Consider the following 22,946-nt stretch of genomic DNA (forward strand, 5'->3'; position numbering starts at 1 on the left):
GGCGGGATCGGTATCGGGAGGCCTCTTGGCCGTTGCAGCCGGTTGTCTTTCCTTTTCATCGTGGCCACCAATAGACCTGGTGTTTTCAACTACACCGTGGAGCGGATGAGGAGACTTCAGCTCTTCCTGACAGAAAACTAGGTGGCCCCCTCGGGGGTGGGCTGTCCCCTCAGGGGACAGTGACCCCTCTGGGGTGGGATGTTCCCTGACGGACAGTCACTCAGGGGTGGCATGTCCCCTCAGGGGTGCGACATCCCCTCAGGGGAGGGACGGCCGCCCAGGGGCGGCAGGCCCCGCCGGACCGCAGCCTCCGGCCAGGCCGGGGGGGGGCCGCCGCCGGGGTCCAGCGGCAGCGCGCGCTGCCCCGCGCCCTAACGGAAGGCGGCGGGCTGGGGGTGGGGGGAGGGGGACAGAGCGCCCCCCGGCGGGCGGGCGCGGCGGCGCCGCACGTGCGGGCAGGTGGGGGGGGCGGGGAGGAGGAGGCCGCGCGGGCGCAGGCGCGCGGCGGGAAGGGGCCGGCGGCGGGGCGGGGCGGGGCGGGGCGCGTCCCGGCGGCGCCTGCGTGGCGCGGCGCGGCGAGGCGAGGCGGGCGCTGACGGCGGGTGGGCGTGGCGCGGCGCGGCGCGCGGCCCTTCCTTCCCGTCCCTGCCCCCCTGGCCGTGCCCGCCGCCGCCCCCACCCCCACCCCCGCCCGCCGCCCAGAAGATGGCGAGCCCGTGCGGGCGGCAGCAGTGCTCCATCGAGAGGCGCGGCGTCCGCCACCAGCTCGATTCGTGGCGACACAAGCTCATTCACTGTGTAGGTGAGGGACGGCGGCGCGGCGGGGAGGCCGGGCCGGGCCGGGCCCCGCGGCGGCGGCCGCGCCGGGGAGGCTCCGCCGCCGGCGGTGGTGGTGTGTGGGTGGGGGGGGGGTCCCGTGAGGCGAGCGGCGCCGCGGCCTGCGGGCCCGCCCCCCTCCCCCCGCCGCCGTGAGGCGAGCGGCGCCGGGCCGGGCCCCGCCCTTCGCCGGGGAGGGGGGGGGGGGGTCCTGCCCTGCCCTTTTGTGCGGCCCCTGTCAGCGCTGCGCCCGCTCCTCCCCGCCCGGCCCGGCCGCGGCCCCTTCAAACTTGTTTACGGCGGGGCCGGGGCCGCGCCCGCCGGCGGGGAGCGGCCCGCCTGTCACTGCCCATCCGCCGCCGCGGGAGGCGAGGCGGGCCTGGCCCGGCCCGGCCCGGCCCGCCGCCGTGAGGCGAGGCGAGCGGGAGGGAGGGAGGGAGGCCGCGGAGCCGGCGGCGGCGCGCCCGCCCCGCGCCCCAGCGGGCGAAGCAGCCGTGGGGGGAGGCTCGGGCAGGCGGGGAGCGCGGTAGCGGGGCCGGCGGAAAGTTGTGGATCGGGGTGCCGGATTGACGCCGCGAATCTGGCGCGGGGCCGCGGGGGTTAAAAGGATGTGTGATTGCTTTTCTCTTCTTTTTTTTTTTTTTTTTTCCTTCTCTCCCCCCCCCCCCCTTTTATTTTTTTCCCCTACTCCTCTCTTGTGCGCGTTTGTTGTTATGCAGGTTCCTTGCAGTCAGATGTTTGGGTTTTTTGAAAAAAGAAGTCCCCCGTGCCCTTTCATCTCGAGTAACTTTCTCCATTCAAAATACAGATTTCGCCCTTTTCTGTTTCCCTACTCAGAAATCGAGGCCCTTTCTACGGGTCCCAACATACACATAAACGCCAGCTCTAGGCCAGGAATTTGGTGGGTGTCTGCAAAGATAGTAAAATAGGTTTGACAACAGTAGACTATGAACTTCCAGAGTAATCTTAAAAATCTCTAATGAGAACACTGGTATGTCTCTTCTTGTTTGGCCTCCTGCTTTTAATTGAGCACATTTTATTTTTATATATGCAAATATGGCCGTAATCTGCCAGTGACTGCTCAGGGTAGGTAATCTGTAATAACATTCACAGATTCACTTTAGTTCCTTGTGTGCAGAGTTAAACCTCTTATTGTCAGTTAGCTCAGCATCCTAGTTCATTATCAGGGATTTGAAACACCATTTTTGGTTACACCAGGAGTTGTAACTGCTGCCGTATATATTTTTGGCTTCATCTAAATGTTTAAATTTTTGTAATTTACAAGTGTGCACTAGATGCTTGTTAACTCCAGATTAATAGGAGTGATTAACTTGTTTCAAGCATAAAGTGATTCAAGGGCAATACATTGCTGAGAAACTCAGCCTCTACACAAAAGTGCTGGGTTTTCTTTCCAACCAATTAGTGATGCTTCTAGATCCAGTTTATGGGGTTTTATTTTTATTCTAGCTTTGCTGTGTTGGGAACACTTTGTTGGCTTCCACCTCTGCTTGAACCGGATTTATTTTACTTCTATCTCCTTTTCTCATCTCCTCTTACCTCGGCTGCCGCAGATCACCTGTTCTAGTCCTTTCTAAACTCCCTACTTGCAGCATGTCATCTTGTCTTCCTCTTGGTCCTTGCTGCTTTATTGCTAGGTCCTTGAATCCTCCAGTGGAGCTGTCCTGCTGCTCAGAGTTTTAACCAGATAGGTCTGAGGAGTAAATGGGGGGGGCGCAGGAAAGAAAGGAGAGGGAAAAAAAAAAAAAAAAAAGGACAGTTTCAAAGCTGCTGTTGCAGATCTTGTGTTGGGGTGAAAGGCAAGAATTGTGTCTGTTCATGTTGCTGCTCTTTGGGAAAATCTTGGGTAGCTAGAAAAGTTTGTATTATCTACAGACTCAAGGAAAACTCTATGTTATTAAAGTTCTTAGCAACCCTACGTGCTAAAACTTAAAACAAACACCAACACCACCCCCTGCCACCCCATTTATACACACCCTGTTTCACTTCCCTGAAGCCATTTAAATTGCCAGCTCCTGGAGAAGTTGATTTCGCCTCTGTCCCTTCCATATCTCTTCCTCATGCCTAAATTTGATGTATGTTTTGTTTGTCCAAAAGATTTCTCTCTGTGAAAGTCCCTCTGTGTGTGTTTAACAAAAGATACTGTGAATACTGTTAAGCACAGAGTTGACTGGAATTTTTTGGAGGTAAAGTACAAAACCATTTTAAAAAAAAAGAAAAAAAAGTCCAAAGTGTAACAGTGCTATGTGACTTTTATCTTGATGGCACTATGTCATAAATAGTTTCAACCTCAAATTGATCAGCTTTATGAGATCTTCGGACCTGCCCTGTTCTTAGTATGAATCTTGCACAAATTGTTGGGTCATGTAAATGTGTTAATTGTTACCTTTTTTGGTTTTGATATTTTTTCATAGAATTCTAAAAGGTTTATTTTATTGCACTAGCCCAGGATGTCCAGCTGAAATTATGCTGTGATCTTAACCCCTTGCCCCAAATACATCTCTGTTGCCTTTTTAAGTGAGTTTTGACAATGTTCCTTGAGATTTGGAAGTTGACCTGTTAAATGATGTAATGTTCTGTTTCACCTTGACCATTTGTAAAAGTTTTTAAGAAATTGGTCCTGTAATAAATACTGATAGATAAACATGGGGAGGCAGAGTATTGGAAAATCCTTCTTGTTACTTCAGAAATACCCATTCATATTTAGTTCTGAAAGTAAATCGGAAGTGTGTGGGATTCTCTGTGTTAGCATCATTCCCTGAAAAGTCATTCTAATACCACACAGTGTTGTAGTCAGAAAAAATAAAGTCTGTGGTTTGAACTAGCACATTTGGCAATTAAAAATGGCTTAAGTAATTCACTTTCCTCTCTTATTTCTTGCTTCTCCAATAGGCTGCTCTTTTGGCTGTGGCTTCATGACAGTTTGTCAAACTAAGCTTGTGCTCTCAAGGGGAGCAAAAACACAGGAGGGCTGAAGGACCACCTTTGACCATCAGGAGCCAATTCAGGGGAGCTCTGCTAGCAGAAAACGTCTTCTTTTGGAGGGAGTAGAATAATTTTCTGCTAGTATAGCTCCCTGGACTGGCTCACTGTTGGGTCAAGCAAATACCAGTGCTAGCACAAGGAAGAGGGTGAGAATGCATAGCTGGTGGAAAGGAAAAGAGTGATAACGAAGCAGCAGAGATCTAGATCATCTTGAACTGCCACCGAGTTGCACCTTCAGTTGTGCCAGCACAGCTTTTTGTGGGAGGTAGCTCAGGGAACTGAACTGGCTTAAACCTTCCTTCCTTGTCATGCATTTCAAGCCCATTTTTGAGGGAGGGGGAGGTGGTGCAGCTGGTGGGGGACAGGTCTGTGAGCAGTTCCGTTGATGCAGTGATGCAATTGAGGGAGCAGCATGCCGTGGCCTGGAGGTGGAGGGAAGTGTGGAGAAGGGGTGTCTAAGCTCCCTTTGCAGTGAGATGTATTGAGGCTGTTGAACCACAGCATGGGAGGGTAGCCGGGAGCAGTCGTAGTGTCTTGATGCCCTGGTAGGACTTTGATTCTAGAGACACGGTGTGCCAGAGGATAACTATTTGGTGCTGACATGCGTGTTCTCTGTAGCAGTCTTGAGTGTTAGTGTCTTTCTTGGTGGCCAAAAGCAGATACCTAGAGACAAATCTTTGTGATGGTTTTATTTTTTTAATTTTTTTTTCCCCCCTCTCCCAGCCTCCAGTCACCTGTTCAGACACTTGCTGAATTGGAAATGGTTGATGAGATCAGATCAGTAAGGAATGTGGAGTTAGAGGGAAGAGAGAACCCACAGATCCCTGAAATCCTCCTGACACCTTTTATGCAGGCAGTAATAGCATTGCAATGCTGTGTGGTTACTGGAGTGATAGTTTGAGGTGGTCGCATACATTTCTACTACCTGGTGATGCTTGGCCCTTTGTTAAATATTAGCTGTACTCTTAGAGACTGCCTGACTGAACTAGAGCCGGGGCCGGGGGGGGGGGGAGCAGGGAGGGAATGTATTAGCTCTCTTCAGCAGTGATCCTAGTTTGGGGAGCAAAATGATGATTTAGAGGGAAAACCTGTAACATTCACATAAGATTTCCAATCATCTTGAGCTCTGTCAGTGTTTCATTGAGATGCTGCTTAGCTGTTGATTTTACTCTTAAGCTGTGAAAATAAGCTGAAGTAATTTCCTTTTTTTTTTTTTTTTTTTTTTTTTTTAATGATTGTTGCTGCTGAAATACTGGAACCTAAGTACCTGGTCTGTTTCTGTGTACTAATGTGTTGAATAGTGCTGGTCTTCAGTGACCTTAGATACTTAGGACTAAAGTGTGGATCCTGTGAAAGAAATGTGATATATCAGGAAGTATTAGAAGCTAATATTAATCAAGAGACGGTGTATAACAGTTGAATAATTCTGAAATCTTTATTATATTTTCTTATCTTGATTATTGCTTGGGTATAGTTCCAGCCTGTATGTGATATGAATTAGCTGCTGCTTCCAGTTAGCCGTGTTATCTCATTGTTTTGGAAGTAGGCTTGAGTCTCCAAGTGTTTAACGTAGTTCTAGTTCAAAGGGCAGATTGTATTTCTTTGTTTCAAAATGAGAAAGGTTATTATAGCCCTGATGTTGATGAAAAATAATAATAAAAAGCAAGTTAAAGTAAGTGCGAAAGTAAAAGTTTAAATGTAGGGCTATTCTAAACTGTTATCTGTTTTAGATATGCCCCCAGCTATGTCACCAGCAAATGTGCAAGTGGTACTATTTGCCTTATTTCAACCTGCATGTAATGTAAATGCAGCTTGTGGGGTTTTTTTATTAATATAAATCCATTGTACAGAAACTTTACAGTATTGTAGCTGAAGGCTTGTTCAAGAAGATCTGGTCTACACACATTTTTGCCTGTTGGCAGGATGGATACAAGGAGGGAGAATTACCCTCTTATGACAAAGTTATGCCAGGAAAAAAATTGAGGCAGCTGTCATTTAAAAATAAAAATCTTTAGTTGTAAGGAGTGAAATTTACAGCTTGATATTTAGCTTTACTTTAAATGTGCATGGAAGGATGGTATGCATCTGAAGAACAGTAGAAGTTGAACTGCGGGGGATGTATCTAGATCTGTTTCAAATATCTCTTTGGATTCTCCATAAGTCACTTCAGATTTCCCCTTGTTTCTCTATTTGCAAATGAAGAATACCTTCTACCCCGAGAAGGACTATGTCAACCAAGTAGAAGTATACTCAAAAAAATCTTGACAACCACTTTCTATTATACCATCTTGAGTTCTTCTGGTGGCTGTGACATGAAATTTTGGACTAGGCCAAATCACTTGGTTTAGTTTGCGTTTGAACAAAAATCTATTTTAATTTGTGTGAAGTAGTAACTATCACTGCAAGGTGAGAGGTTTCCTTCTTGGGACATGTTCATCCTGCAGGAAGTGTAGGGTTTTTTTGACTTAATTTCTGACTAAAAGCTAATGACATTCAGAGATCATTCACTTTTAATAGAACTTCTCAAAATGAATTACAGTAATCCGTTCTGTGCATGCAGGAAATAGTCCAAATCCACCTAGATAAAATCTTTGTAGTATTTATATTGAGATATATATACTACAGATTTACAGCTTTGTGGTATGGCACCATTTTAAAAGAGTACCTGAAGGACTGTTCAAAACTTGTAAGCCATTTTTTGCCGGTTTGTGCCGTATATTGGTGATAATCCTAACACTGTTGTGTACAGAAATACAATAACTGCACTTTAACTAAGAATGGATGATACAAAATGCCAGTTCTTGTGCTCAGTTGTCTGAATCCTTATTGCATAGTACTTAAATGGCTTAATGCTCTGCTGTCTTAGGCTGTCTTACATCCAGACATTACTGTCATTTGTTTTGGTGTTCAGTTTTTGTTTTGTTCGGGTTTTTTTTTGTCTGAGAACTTGTGTTCTTTCATGGCTAATGTAAAATAACAATGAGAATACTTCCTAAAAGTCAGTTTAGGCAAGGTTTGAGGAAAACCAGGCATTTAGTAGGGTTAAAGAAAGGTAGCCCAGTCATGCTGGTTGGGGTGGAGGGGACACTACTGCAGTATTTTACAGGGGACTTTCCAATCCTCTTCCGCACCCTCCTATATATATATATTTTCACTCTTAAGAGGATGAAGCTTTGGTTCTCAAAGGTTACTGGGATGGGTATTTCTAATTCTCTGAGAAATACAAAGCTTCTGGGATTTTCTGAGGGCAGGTTGGGTGGGATGGGCTCAGCCAATCTAGGCTCTACCTCTGGCCAAAAGGGGTGGTAGTGCTTGTTTTTACTAAACTGACAGAAGACTCCGCAAAACCAGCTAATCTTGTGATGCTTAGTAACCTGAGTCATCCCAGTGAGGAATGAGATGAGTAGGAGAGCTCATCTGAAGCACTGGATGGGATCATTTCTATGGTGTGAAGCAAAGGGGAGAAGAGAACAGAATAGCTTTCTCCAAAGGCAGGGAGTTTTCTAGTTTGCATCTTCTGTCTTGTAACTGCGCTACAGACTTTGGTTATGTTTGATAGCAGTGCCGTCTAAGCAGGCTTAAATAGTCCTCTGTGCTGCCACAGCTATGTGTGGCAGCTTGGTGAATCAGTTCCCTGACTAGACCTGACTGAAAAACAATCTTTTTTTTTTTTTTTTTTTTTTTTTGCTACAACATCTGCAGAGGATGGAGAGTCAGAGAATGACGAGTTGAGGCTATTCAACTGGTATTGTCACACATGCACAAATCCAAGTTGTCATTTGCTGAATAAGTGCTAATTTCTGCATGCATCGTGTTCACTTACAGTAGCAGGAAGATTGCTTCAGTCTCCCTCTTCAAAGTGCCGTGGGTTATACCAGGCTCCCTCCCTGATAGGAAACTGTGGGCTTTGCTTTCCCAACCATGTTGGATGCTCTCATCCAGTACCTCCATTAATAAGTTGCAGCTTTACACCACCTCTCCCCAGTATCTCTGCAAGCCTCTGGGGTTCCTCAGTCTTCTCTGATAAATCCATGTGGCCTCATCTTCTTTTGGGAAATGAGAGCTTCAGCTTCTTTCTTTTTCTCTTGAAGAATGCTATACTGATATTTCTCTGGACATCTTCGAGTCATTTACCTTTTGCCTCAGATTTAGTTTGCCTTGTATACTGTGTAGTATCATGTGTTCTTTTATGGTGAGTTGACAAAAACATTCAGCGCTCAAAGCTGAGTAGTAGATTTAAGTTCTACATCAACACTGCTGGCACATGAAGGATGAAGTGGAGGTTATGGTGTTTCAACATTTCTGCAGGACACCACTTCCTATGTAGTAAAATTGCTGTTAGATGTCTCCATCTGTTTTTTCTACTCTTCTTACAGAGAAAAGAAAAGATGGTACTCCTGTTGCATTTTCCAAAAGCAGCAGCGAAGTGGCTGCACAGGGAAGACTTGCAGGGAGACAAAGGATGTTCCTTATGCCCTGAGGACCATGATATTTTATGGGAGGGAGAAGAGGGGGAGAAAAGAGGACTAGACAAGAGCCTAGTATTCATTAACAAAGGAAGCTTTCAGAAGCTGAATCTAGCAGTGTGGAAAGACATCAGAGGCCACCAAACAATCTTAACTCTTGAGCTGAGTTTACTAATGAAAAATTTCCTGGTTCTCTTTGAACATTTTTTGTGTATGCTTACAGTATAGGCATTTCAATATCTAGCTGGAGAGAATTGCATGGATGAGTCTATATGATGCGGTCTTTTGCCCTTGTCTGCTGTTACTAGATTAGGGTGCTGCTCATGTTTCAAAAGTGGAGTAACTGACAGAGTAGGAAGAGGAACAGGTAGTCAAGCTACAGAGTTCTTCATTTCTTGATTTCTTTTTTCATTGGTTACACTAACAAAAGGATGTGAAAGTTTCAGCCCACAGCCTGCAATTCCCCACGCTAATACTTCCAGGCCAGTACATAACGCTAATGCTCTTCACCCTGTTCTCCTGAGCACATAGCGGTGTCAGTCATTAGTCTGTAGCAATGTGCTGTTTGACTCCCTTTGCTACTGTATGTATGTGACAGGTGGCAGCTTGCTATGTTACCTGTGTAGTAGACTTTGAGTTCAGCCTCCTGCCTTGCAAGAACAGGCTAGTCCTGCAGCTGTAAAACTCTCCACAGCAATTCATATGCACAAAACTCTTATGTACTCTGCCTGTGCTTAATGTGCGGACAAACATGTGGGTGAGTTTTGAAACTTTGTCGTGGGATAGCTACAGATGAGTTGGAGTAGTGTGCTTGTACGCTTCAACTGGGGAGTCTTGTGGCCAGAAGAGCCCTCTCAGCCTGTGCCTTGTGTCCTGCAGTCTTGGGCTTCTTAAGAAATATTTATATATTGGAATACACAAAATGGATTGGCTTTGTTTAAATGCTCATAGCAAACTGGCTTGCTTGGCTCTTGGCTTCTTTGGCAGTTATTCTGTCCTTTTCATGAACAAGTTGAAGCTAAGCTAGTGTTGCAGCAGACCTTGTCTCAAGTCTGGTCTTCTCCTGGTTAATATTTGTAATTGTGGCAAAAACGATGAAAACTGCTTTCTAGGAGATGCTTTATCATGATCTCTAGATGCGTTTCTGAAAACATGCCATTTTATCCTTTGCGTGAAGAAAACTTTTTGCAGAGGTGGACGCTTAATAACTTCCATTTTGCTCTGCAAAAGCAAGAGAATAGGAAAGCATGGAGGTCATTTCCTTTTCTGACCTAAGAAAGCTTAAAAGCAATCTTTTTAAAGCAGTGATTCCATTTTACGTCCTTTAGAAAAGGAGGAGCATATCTACCTTATCCCTAGCTTTCTCTTTTATATTTTGAAGTGATTAGTGAAACTTAAGTTTGTATGATACAACAGTTTCTCTGCTGGGGTTTCTCACAAGGATCTTACTTATTTTCTATGGAAGAACAGCCATCTGATAGTCTTCACTTCAAAAAGAGGCAGTGAGGAAAACTTCTCTTAGAAAAAAAACCTGCACTTTTGTTTTGATAACCATTTCCTGATCTAATTGACCTCACTGCCAAGTAAGGGGAGTGCCCCTTGCTGGTTTTAAATGTCCTTTGGAAAAGTTGTTCTCCTATTCAACTGGAAGTGGAATGTTTCAGTGACCTTAGTGGTTATCATTTATCTGCATACTGTAGCTTACTATCTTTCAAAATATTACAAGACTGAGTGAAGGATGGAAAAGTGTGAGGGAAAAACTAAGTGTGAAATGTTGGTTATGTGTAGGTTTAGATGAGTATCCATACTGCAAAAGGTGTTGTGTAAGACAAGTGTACCAAGCCTTTGTAAAAATGAAGTGTCAAAGTCTCTTGGAGGGGGAAAAAGTAACTTTTTTGCTGAAATGTTTCCCATGAATGTTTAGGTTATTCTAGCTTATACTTGGGGGGCAAAATTACAGCAAGTATAACACTAATTTTAGTATTTGTGGTTAAATGCTTAACTACAGCCCGCACGTTTCTCTTGTTATTTATACTTTTCTGCCCTCCTTGTAATTCTGTGCATTCATATGAAGTAATAAAAATGTAATCATCTGGAACTGTATGGTAAGATGCTATGAGAACCTAGTTCTCGTATCTTACAGGAGTATTTTTGTAAACTCTTCACAAAATCTAATCCCTTGGTCTTGCCTCTGCAATTTTTTTGAGTGATGTGCAGCGATTTGGGAGTGAACGGCTTCAGTGCTCAGATGAGACAGGCCATGTGGAGGTCCATTTTGTGTGTGATCTTTTGAATTCAGCAGAAATGCTGTATTTATCTCTTGAACAAGCCTAAAACCATTGAGAGAAGAACTGTGTTTTGCCAGGGCTCTCTTAAATCAGTGGTTTTCAACCTGGAGTTGGCAAGAAGCAACTGTGGAAAAACAAGGCTATTGCCGATAGTTTAAATTGCATGGGGTCTTTATGCTTTTCAGGAGCCCACAGTTTGAAAATTACTGCTCTAAATGATTTGTAAACAAGGGCTGTTTTTCCTTTCCAAAGTGGCTGTAGGTGTTAAGGAGTATGAGCTGATATTTATTCATCTATTAGATTAGGATTGAGTTTTATCTTTCCTTTCTTTTCTCATACCTAGCTATTTAAAAGTATATTTTATCCCAAAATGGGTGTCACGGAGGAGAATAACCGTGGAAAACTTCAACTTGAAAGCTAACTTCTGGAAAAAGGTTAGAGTGGCATTAAGTAGGTCTGTTTTAAGTGCTGTACTCCCTATACTCAGGGCTTCCTTATTTTCCCTTCCAAGAACCTTGCTGTGAAGGCCAAACTGCTGCTACAGAGTTTGTGTTGGATCTAAAAATTTCATTAGCATTCCTCCCTTACATGGTTGTAAACGGAATTTTGAATACACAGGCATAACTGATGTAGTCTCTGTGCTGTGCATTGGCAGATACCCTGAAACAACAGGTAAACCATCTTTTTGGTCTCAGGAGGACGTGAATTTATTTATGTTAATGACTAGAAGGTATTTGAAGTTTGGAATGGACACTAGGCTGTTTGGTAATCCCTAGGTGCCCTGCTATTCTGGGTATCAAAGCCCAAATAGTCTCCATCCTGACCACTCTTCAGCTCACTCTATTTTATTAGAACCATAGCTGAGGTCACAGACTGAGTGCGCTAACAGTACAAAATTGAATATAGAGTTCAGAGGTTACTCTGCTCAACAAGTTACTCAGTTTCAAATTAGATTAAAAATTGACTTCGTAAGTTAAAGATGTTGCAGAACTGTAGTCTACTTTGCTGTGGAGGCTGCACTCCTTGCCTATAACAAACAGATTGGTTCTTGTTCCTTAATCATCTGCTTGCCTGTGACTAATCTTGAATTCGTATCTTCCTGCTGCTTGTACTTTGAACTGAATTTTGTGCTCCAAATAAGAACAGCAGATAGGGCTTTAAATTTTCTCAACCCCTTGTAGCCCAAGGACTGCTTCTGCCCCTAGGATAGGAAATGCCTTATGTAGCTTTATATATAATGGGAGATGGTGGAAGGGAAGGCATGTAGGGAGAAGTCAATCACAGCTGCTTTGGTCTATACTTACTGGCATGTTGATGAACTTTAGCAGCTAAATGTGCTTGTGATGACACCTCACAAACTTCAGAAAGTAAGCAGTTATTTTTGGATTTTTTTTTTTCAGGACTAAAACTACTAAACCTACTTAAAAAAAAAAAGTCTATGCAAAATCACTAGTTCCCAAGAAACCAGCACCTTCTGCATATCATATTCATGGCTATTTCAGCATCCTAGCACTAAATCCTGCTTGATGTTCTTTCCTGTCTGTCCTTCTTCTAGTATCTGGAACTTGGGGGGCTTTCCATTGCTGTAAGGGAAGAGGAATAGTTCTTTCATATTCAGTTTGGGGGAAGACATGAGTGGTTTTCTGATCTTATCTTTGAGGCAGATAGATCTTTGCTCTCAGCATGCCATGGTGCTGCCTAGGCGGATTTTCCTGATTCTGCCTGTAAGCAGCAGACAGAGCTAATTTCAGAGCTGGTTTGTACTGGCACACTTGCAGGGTTAAGAGTGCTGAATTTATTTCATAGTTTTGAGATTCTGTCGGTAGTGGCAAAACTTTCTTTAAAAAAAAAAAAAGTATTCTTGCTCTGAACACTGGTTTGCTGCCCCATAGTTTTGCTAGTGCAGCTATATTAGGGTCTGTTTGTAAGCTGGGCCCTGAAGTCAGGGTTTGATAAGCCTTGGCTTTAGTGAGAGGTCGTAGTTTAGGCTGAGCAGGGTGCATGGGACCTTAGCTGTGAGTGGGCCTGAATGAAAGCGGTGGATTTGGGTATGTGGAAGAATTCCTGCAAGTGGTGTCCTATGCCTCTGAGCTACAAACCATCTATTCACAGTGGCTGCAAGAGGGCACTGGTGCCTGCTGGAGCAGCTGGTGGTTAGGTGTGACAAGTGAGGCTCTCCTATGGACAAATTCCTGCTTTCTGTCAGCGTGGCAGCCAGCCTGCAAATGGGCTTTGGCTGTTAGTGCAATAACTAGTTCACTCTCTGCTGTCAGTCCACATGCGGTGTAGGGTTGGGGGCTAAAGCAGAATGAGCCAGATGGTCTTGGGAATATGATCTTTCACTTCAGGTGGCCTCACAGAAGGTCATAAGTTTACTATCGTTCTCAAAATGACATGCAAAATACTTGTCTACAGACTTTAAATCTCCTTGGTAATGCATTCTTTTACTCAGGTAGCTCCTCCCTATTAGTTCAGTCTGAGGGGAGGTAGACAAGATAGAGCTGAATATGAGCTAACAGGACATCATAGCCTTGAAATATCCCAAGAGTCTTTCCTCTCAGAACCAGTGAAGGAAAATGAATATCTCTGTAAAATTAGGTCTCTTTTTGAAAATCCAGATTTAGCATAAATGAGGGTCAAACTTCACAAAGAATGCTTTTAGAAAAGGAGATTATAAACTTTAATAGCTGTATAATTACTTGCCTTGTTTGAATCCACTGAAGGAATGTAAAGGTGCATCTAAAACAAAGATTTTAAAAGTTTTGGTGGTTCTGCCTCTCGATTAAGTGGGCTGTGAGTGTCATACTAAATGGTATAGTTAGTTTAGTTGAGAGATGTTTCTGTGAAATCCAGAGACAAGAAAAATGGAAGGTCAACCAGAGCAGTGAAATAAATTTTGCATAAAAATGTAGTCTTAAATGGATGTTTCTAGTGGTGTGGTGGTTGGGGGTTTTTGTGTGTGTTTCTTTGGGGTTTTGGGGGGATTGTGGGTTTCTTTTTTTTCTTTTTTTGATGGGGTGAGGGTAAGCATAACCAAGAGACCTGTTTGAAGGGAAATCATGGCTATTTATTTTTAAGGTACTGGAACTACAGACTAAACTCTGATAATCTTCCAAATATATCTTAAAGCATTTTTTTGAAACGGACAAAATATTGCCCACTCTAGGTGAAAAACAGTTTCAGGTAAGTACCTGTCATCTTCCCATGAGAGCAAAAGAAATATATGTGTTTGAAGCCTTTTCTTATTAAAGTTCTAGCTTAAAACTTGGAGGATAGTGTTTGGGGAGAGACTGGTGGGAGAAGGCAGGCAGGTTCTGTGGTTTGGTTTTTTGGGTTTTAAGCTTAGAAAGCCAAATAGAACAGCTTTTTCCAGATAACTTCTAAAAGCTTATTGTTTTCAGTTAATGAGTTAAGGGTTAGGACAGCATGGAGTTTCACCTAGACAGATTCATCAGAGAACCTTTCTTTTAAGGAAATTGACATCAGAAAATGGCCCTCAAGAATATTTAATAGAACCACTGTTGGCTTATGAGCCATGAGTTATTGTTTTTCCAGAATAAAGTTAAACATTATGCTATTTTTTTAAACTGTATTGCATCACAGTAATGTAAGCAAGTTTGTAGAAAAGGCATGAAATTATTCTCTGTGCAAAATGACTATTTTAGTAGAAAATATTGACATTTATTGATTATAGTTTATATATCCTAAATTTGATATGTAGTGTGTGTAGAAGATGCTACAGGAAACATTCGATAGACTTTTTTTCCCTTTTAAATAAAGGAGAGGTTATGCTAGAGCAATTGTAATAAAGTATTTCACCCTGACTTTGAAGAAACTGCAAGTCAATCTACAGACCTTGTCAAACTGTGTGAGTTTGCTTTGCATTTACAGTTGATACAGGTTTGGGCAGTAACCCTGATGGTAATTTCTGAGAAATCACAATTTTATGTCATTTAACCTAAATGAGCAGTATGGGAGAGTACAGTTGTTTAATGCCAGCCAATATAGAAGATCTTCCAGGAAAGGCCTTGGTTCTACCACAGGAGAAGAGAGTACTCATCCAAGGGATGCATAGCAGTGGAAGTGAATTTTCTTGTAAAAATATGATTCATGGTTACATAGTAGTTTTTAATCTAGTGTAGATTTAAAATGCTGCAGAGAGGGGTGATTATACCACCTCCTTTGTGCTAGTGCCCTCACTTTGTGTAGATGCATGGTGGATTGATCAGGGAACTGATCCCTGAGCCATCTTGTCATGTTACTATGCAAATGCAAGATGAGTGAGCATCTGAGGGGTGGGGAGGATGAGTGGGATCAGCCCTTTCAGTGGAGAGGTGGATTTATCATGGATTAAAGTGCCAGGTAATCAGTAAACATAACTTCAAGACATTGAAGACATGCTGCAGAGTGGACTTCCATGTTGGACTTCCAAGTAACCTTCAGTTTGCAGTAATCTGTCTTCTAGCAACTTGGGATAAGCAAGTTGTGGAATTTTGAGTCTTCTCACTCTGCTTCTTGTAATTAACAATTTACACAGTATATTTTGGCATCATGCATTTTACATGCACACGCATTCTACTACTGTTAAATTTTTTTTCATCTTTTAAAGCACGAGTCAGGCAAGCCTCATTCTGCTCTTGATGCTGCTTTGCTAGTGAATGTGCCTCAAGTTGCAGTATGTCTCCAGTGAGAAGATGAAAATCTTTTATCCAATGTGTGTGTTCTTCATAAAATTAACAGAAAATTACAGAGAAACTGATGCTGTAATGGCGACATTAGGATCAGTGTTAGTTGCTGTCAGCAAAAGATGCTTTCCAGAGATCAAAACAGCTCAATATATCTTTATATCCCTTACTAGTGGTTCTCATAGGTATTTCTTGTTTCTGGTTCCTACAGCATAATGGTAATCTTAATTCTTCTCCTTTTGGATTAGAGTTGGCATGCTTTTGAATGTTAGCCTAAAGGAAGGGTTTCTGTTTACCAGCTTGGGTGATCTGCATATTTGGGCTTTAAGGAAATGACAGCAATCCCTGTGAGGTTACCATACACCTTTAGGTTTATGATCTCAATTGGACAGATGGACCAGTGCTGAATCAGCTTGTTCAGGGGCAATACTTTCCCAAATGGCAGAGGCAGTAGATTTCTAGCCATGGGAACCTCCTGAGGGTAGTCGACCCCTCATCACACCAGACCACTGTGAAGCATTCTTGTTTTAGTTCAGTATCTTCCCTTTTCACTGAGAAATAATCCTGACCACAGAGGATCCATGGGTTGATCACAAGATGTATGAGTTGAGCAGGTTTGGACTGGACTTTCTATGTGGTCATTGAGTCAGGGTGCATATTCATCATGGCTACTGGTTTAGGGCTTTTGCCTTTAGACAAGGTTGAAAGTTGATATAGGCCTTGCTTCCAAACAGGAGTCACCAGGGAAAAAAATCATGTAGAGCTAAGGGCAGTTCGGCACTTTTGCTGAATTCATCTGCTGAGATTTGTCAGCCAGCAACTCTGATGGTTGGCCAAGGAGCATAACAGGGCTATGTCAGACCAGCACAGTGTGCGGGAGAGAGAACTGGAATAAGAACCATTCCCAGAACACATCCGTTTGCTCATTCAGCAGTAGGTCCCTTTGCCTTCCATTGGAGCTTTGTGATCCATGTGGTGGTCTCCCCTGCAGGAGCACGAATCTGGTCTGCTTCTGTATGTCTTGTCTGTTCTCAGCAGCACACTGTGCAAAAACCTATGCAGCACATGGTATTGTTGACTCTAGCTCCTTTCTGTTCTAATAGGCCTTGATTCTCCAACATCTTCAGTGTAATACACATCTCCCATGTTTTTCACTTACAAGGAGTCCAAGGCAGTTACACATCTAACAAATCAGAGTAAGTGCATACTCTGTTCTTGACCAGTCTCTTAAGCAGTAGCTACACTTCTAGTTCCTAAGCAGATGTAGAATCATAGAATCATTTAGGTTGGAAAAGACCTTCAAGATCATTGAGTCCAACCATTAACCAATCCCACTAAACCAAGTCCTGAAGTACCCTGTCCACTCGCTTTTTTAATATCTCCAGGGATGGTGACTCAACCACTTCCCTGGGCAGCCCATTCCAATGTTTGACAACCCTCTCAGTAAAAAAAATTTTTTCTAATACCCAACCTAAATCTCCCTTGCCTCAACTTGAGGCCATGTACTCTGGGGTTTGCTGAGCATGCTTTTCATGATGGCATTAAGGCAACCCCTTGTGTGGTCACTTACACTTTGCCCTTATTGGAATTGGGATTCTGGGCTAGTTAAACCTTTGTCTTAACCCTGAACAGCCATTCTTATGCAAGGTGAACTTGCAGAAGTTACTTATTTAAAAAAAAAAAAAAAAAGGGAGGAGGCATGGGGGAGCAAAATCACTTGTCTTGTCCCTTATGCAGTCTCATGAACTTGTACCAGTGTAACTGAAACTCATGGAGTGCAGGGGTAGGTATGAGTGATGGAACAGAGAAGGAAGGGAAGGGCTGCAAAACCTGCTGTTACTGCTGAAAGATATGCTCATGAGACTGTGCTTTAAATCTATAGCCTTGACTGGATTTTGCCTCCATGAGTTTTGCCTCATGCTAGCATTGAGCCTTCAAAAGGGGCAAAAGATTACATAGGTACTTTGCCTATGTCCTCTGGTGCCAAAAGCAAAAGTTAATTTTTGTCGTGTCCAAAGCCTCACATGTTCCTAAAGTTCATTGAGTTCTTCAATGAGATGATGGGGTTCTTGGTTCTGTACTGTCCCTATAGTTTGAACTGCTTTAAAATGGTACTACAATACCCTTAAAAGCTGTGTTTCATGTGCCTTTGGTTTGAGGGATGCCTGATAATCTGTTATATGAATCTCAATTGAAATATGTAGGACTAACCAGCCTCTATCAAAGATGAGGCAGACTGGTAGGAACAGTTTCTTTGTTCTTGCTATCATGCCACAAGCAGAAGCTGTAGATGTTCATAGGATGACTTATTTAAGAAATCATGTAGCTTAGCAGTTGTCAAGAGGAGGGAGAACCTTCGTTCTCCTGTTTTCATGTGATGATGATATGCATAAACTGAAGTACAAGCCTCCATGCTGGAGCTTGTCCTAAGATTCAGCAACATGATAGGCAGAAAGATGGCTTCTGTTAAAAGTTTTTTTTCTCTTTTCTTTTTTTTTTTTTTTTTTAATTTCCTTTTTGATCTGTGGACTGCCCTGAGTATAAAGCATCTACATAGTTGCCTCACAGAAGCCTTGTTACTGAGAGTAACAAATCCTGCAAAATCAGCCTATTCTGTTAATTTGGGAATGAAGCAGAATAAATGGTTTGTAGTTTGTGCCTGGTAGTATTTCTGAAGAACAAAGGCTTGACAATTCTTGAAGATGTATGCTGGTTACTTAAACTTCTGCGTTTGTATTTATGTGGCTGCTGCGAGTGGGGATCCTCTTGTAGCCTTTCTAAAGGTGGAATCGGTTCTTTGCTCCTGTTGTCTTTGCCCTTAAAGCTGGATAGGGCAGACATCTACCACGATAGATGAGTGGATGTCATTCTTGGGAAAGTAACGTTAAGGCAAAAGTAAAGGGTGAAGGTTCTGGTGGGTTTTGTTGTGTGTGTTTTGGGGTTTTTTGTTGTTGTTGTTTTTTTGGTTTTTTTTTGTTTTTTAGTTGTTGCACTAGCTGTTTTGGTTTCCTTTCTCAAGGACCACATGAACAAATCTGAACAATGTGAGGTTGAGTTGCACCTGTAAAAATGGATTCATTTTGTTAGGTTCCTCCTGTTCTGCACAAAGCCACGAGCAGCAGAAGTACTGGAAGAACCTGCTGCGTAGGCTTATGCTAACCGTATGTTAACTTTGCTTAAAAAAAAATTAAACCCTACCTCCTGCAGAACTTGATTTGCCATTGAGAAGAGCTTTCCACTTGCTGGGAGTGAAAGGGAATTTTTCAGTCCCTGGCAATTGTGCAAGGAGATGGCTATTGTTACTGGCTCAAAGACTGTAGAAAGAACTTTAATTTCCCTGCTCTGTTTGATGCCTCTGCAACTCCAAACTGTTTTTCAATGCAAATATTCAGCTGACTGTCCACTGTTGCTGCTTCTAGGTTTCTTTCGTTTTACTTTTTCTTCCCCTATCCTCGTGTTTCCTCTACATTGAGTGTTTGAAGTTATTTTTCATGAGACATTTTTGTTTCCAAACTAATTTTATTTTCTCTCTAGGTCATTAAGTATTTGTCTTCACTAATGTTTACAACATCTCCGAACATAGTATCCTCTGTGAATTTAACTAACATGCTGTTTACCCTTTCTTCCAGATCCAGTTTCTGATCCTACTTCCACATTTGGGAGTATGCAAGGGACAAACACATCTCTTTGCGTAGCTTGACTGGATATCCCAAGACTAGGATGTTAGTATATTTAAACAATTTTTTGCATTAAAATGTTGCCAGTATCGTAATTGCACGTAGATTATTATTTTTTTGAAATGTAATTAGCTTTATTGGCATTATGCATATTCAGAAGCCTGCTAGTAGAAACAGTTTTTCTGCAGTCTGACTAGTGCTCATTGGTGACTTTAAAACGGGTGCAGGAGTAGGAAGAATTTCAGGGTTGATTTTTAAATGAACCAAGCTTATTTAGTGTTATAGCTTTAGCACTCATTCTTGAAAATCTTAGCTCTTTGTCTAATAAGATTAACTGTAGGTTAATCCAAGAACATATAAAATCTTTAGACTGTGTTCAAGATATTTATGAAAGACCACTTCAGACTTCTGAATGCATGAATACAGGTCCTAGGAGAGATTTTTAAATACTTGAAATAGTCAAATACCTATAGAAATACTTGCATCAAATAAGTGTTAACAAAAAAATAAAATTGCACACTGAAGTTTTTTGAATCCCTGCATTGCAGGTCACATTATTCTGGTACTTGTAAGGAACCAGTTGTCTGGAAGAGAGAAACCCTATGCTAAACTATTTTTGCAGATTTGATAATGCAGCTTCCTTTAAAATGTGTTTTGTGATTGTGTAGTTATTGTAAAATGAGATATTGCATGTTTTCTGTTATGTAAGCAATTGTCTGGCAGTAATTAGCAGTTCAAAGATAAGTCAGCATTAAACTAATGTGCTATTTTAAAAAATGTATTTTTGACTCTGCCACCTCTTGGAGTGTCTCATGTATTCAACTACTACTATATTTAATTGAATTACTTATTGAAATACTACTATAAGCAACTATTTAAATTACTGAAGTGAATTTGATGCTGAATGCAATGTTCATTGTGTAGCTGTGGATTTTGCAGGTTCCTCTGCAGCCTTAGTTTTCCAGTGCGCTTCCGTTCTTTTTCCCTTGTAAACGAAAGGAGCCTTCTCTTCACGTGGTTTGAATTTCTTTTGTTAAAACTGTTGCTGATCTTCTTGGCTAACATTTTAAAGCAATTGTTTATAGTTTCTCTGCTTGGATTTTCATTTGTACTGTCCAGCTCTGTACTTGGGTAATAAATTTAGGTAAGACTGCAGTTCTTCTTTGGCTTAGCTACTTCAACAGATGTTCTCAGAAGAGCTAGTGTTAGGAAAGTGCAGTGTTTTGTAACACTTGTTCTAGTATCCCGCTGCATTTTGTTGCAGTGACTGATTCCTTCACTGACCCCTTCTGGTGTTATTCCTGTGGTTTTACAGAAAAGCAAGTTTGTTATGGTTGCTTACAAGCTTTTCAAGGGAATTTTAGACCCATCGAGTACTATTGTTTGTTTTATCAAATCTGCTGAAGCACAATGTGTTCTAGAAGTCTAATATTCCTTGAGCCTGGAAATGTTTCTGGTGTCAAAGAACACTTTTTTTAAAAAAGTCAGCTATATCTGAAATAACCTGCAGAGGATTTAAGGTATAAAATTGACAGTAGCGGGGGACAAGGCACTTACATGAAATTGTTATTAATGCTTCCTGCACACACTGCCTTCAGCAATTTATTGTTCACTCTTTATGGCATACTTTGTTCATTATATGTGCATGATACTCTTTCTTTTAGAGAAACTTATGTATGAAGAATTCTGTAAGGAAAAAATGACCTTAAGGAAAGATATTTACAAAGTGTCATAGACATAAACCTGTAACTTTGAATATCTGTTAGTGCTACCCTAGACTTTTAATCCCATAGGATCAGATGATTAGCATGTAGCCTGCAGTAGCACAGTTTGTATCAAATTCCTTCACTGTTTATATGGCTGTACTGTTGGCAGTTCCTAGCCATGGATTAGGAAATCCATTTCAGAGATTTTTCTCTGAAAGGACTGTTCAGAAGTTAGAAAAAGAGCTGCTTTGGACATAAGTGGACAGTGACCCTCATCTTGAAATCTGAAGATTTTCTAGCAAAGCAGCACTCAAAACTGTGAAGTGTTTCTGTTGTTTCTTCATGTAGAGGTTGTTACAGATGTTTCAGTCTCCAATGAATTTAGCAATACAACATAGTGTAGAATGCCAAGCTTGAGAAACTGTGTGTAGATTACCTGGAAAATTTAACTCAGATTTTGAACAAAGGTCCTGTGGTAGGCAGTTTCTTAGAAGGCCAAGTGTTCTCCCAGAGTTTTTTCACTCAGCACCAAGGAATTGTTTTTAGATCTACTGGGCATCCTAAACAGGGACTTCATTCTTTGAATAGACCTGGGGCAGTAACAGGTCTGCTAAGACCTTTTTATTGAGGTGAAATTGGAGCAAGGCTGGCTGCTCTAGAATGCTGATCTCCACATGTTTGTCTTTGTAACAGTGTGATGTTCTTGACTGGAAACCCATAATTTGATTAATTGTGAGCATATTCTGAGATTCTGCTGTAATTTAATGACATTGAGAAACTTAGTGTGCAGAAAGTGTAGGACTGCTGTCTTCTCTCAAGTTCAGATCACACACGCTGCTTGCAAGCAAAGAACTTCAACTAGACTGAAAACAAAAGTTGTGAGAGAATAGGGTGGCCTCAACCAAAGTACAGTGGATTAAATGTTTGACTTCCTTGATTACGAACGGGCAATAATATGCTGTGCTTCAGGCATTCTAGAAGGTCTGGAGTAAATGAGATGGAGAAGACTGGGCAGTGTCAAAAAGCTGCACAGAACTGCTTGGCTTGAGGAAGACTTAAAGATGATGATAGCAGCTGAAGTTACTCTGTATATAACTCAGTTCAGTGCTATGTAAACTGTTTACTATACCCATAGACACTGAATTCACTGTAGCTACCCAGAAAAGATACTTGGGCACAACTCTGAAATCCTGAATGGCCATCATAAAAGATGTATTCTCTATCATGTTACTTTTGCTTCAACCAAATCCCAATGGTTTTTTGTCTGACTAGCTCTGATCCAGTATCTACTTCAGATGTCTCTCTCAAATCTGAATAATGGGAAGGCAATCTGAAAGAACAAACAAGAAAGTCAAACAGGTCTTGGATGTCACCAGTGTTGCTGTCTGAGTGAGCTGTTGCTGTCCTGCCACTTGTTCCTGCTGATGTAACTGGAGTAGGCCAGGAAATTGTTCCTGTCTAGAAATAAGGCAAGCAAAAATGATTATTTTTTTCATTGTCTTTGAATGCACCTGCACAGTTGTTTGTATTGCCAGTGAAAAGGGAATAGTGTGAATAGACATGCCTGATGTTAAGCAGCCTTTCTTCTGTCCTGTGTTGCTGTCAAGGAGGAAAAAGAAAAGTTCAGTGTAACCCCAGTTGTAGTTGGACACAAAATACCCTAAAGAAACTGAGTGCTTCTCCTGGGAAGCACATCTGCAGCCATAGGTTATGGAATTGATGATGTGTATCTGAAGCTAAAAGGTTAGTAAGATTCAAAGAGTTGCTACCTGAAAAGATGGCAAACATTACATGACTTCAGAAGTAAGAGAGAGATTTATCAGTCATTTGCTCTTTGGGAAAATTTCCATTAAACTTCAAAGGTCAGGCTATCTTATAGCTGTTTACTGCAAGTTTCTTGCATCTGTGTGTAGTTTTTTTAAAGAAGGTTCACTGCTCCTAGTCTATACTATTGCTGATGCTCCGTCACATCTGGCAATTTCAGTTCCCACAACTTATTTCAGCATCAAATTGTTTTGCTGCTGTAATCTTTTGTTACAATGTTGTCAGTGGCTGTGCTTATGCTTCTCTGTTTCCAGAGGAGTATCAGGGCTTGCAGCTTCTTTAGTCCATAGGCATAACCTGAGGTGTGAATGAAGGATAGGTAAGAATATTTCTGCTAGTATTTAGCTCTGTTGGCAGAAGAGCAACAATAGTAATACAGCTATATCTTCCGTGCTGTATGCAAGAGTTGTCACGTGCTTACTTTGTACCATTGTGCTCTTGATACTATTGTGCAAACGACCATAAAGCTGGAGAGGGCTGT

At 42.1% G+C, this 22,946-nt stretch overlaps 1 protein-coding gene across 1 annotated transcript in view; it reads left to right on the forward strand.

Moving 5' to 3' along the window:
- Window positions 1-651: 651 nt before the first annotated feature.
- LCOR (ligand dependent nuclear receptor corepressor) overlaps window positions 652-22,946 on the forward strand; it is a 63,442-nt gene continuing 41,147 nt past the window's right edge. Inside the window, exon 1 of the mRNA XM_030031554.2 lies at window positions 652-802. Within this exon, the coding sequence (XP_029887414.1) occupies window positions 706-802 (97 nt within the window). The 5' untranslated portion in view covers window positions 652-705. The remainder of the gene's footprint in view (window positions 803-22,946) is intronic.

This window comes from Aquila chrysaetos, chromosome 11 (genome assembly GCF_900496995.4).
Source record: "Aquila chrysaetos chrysaetos chromosome 11, bAquChr1.4, whole genome shotgun sequence".
Classification (NCBI taxonomy): Eukaryota; Metazoa; Chordata; class Aves; order Accipitriformes; family Accipitridae; genus Aquila; species Aquila chrysaetos.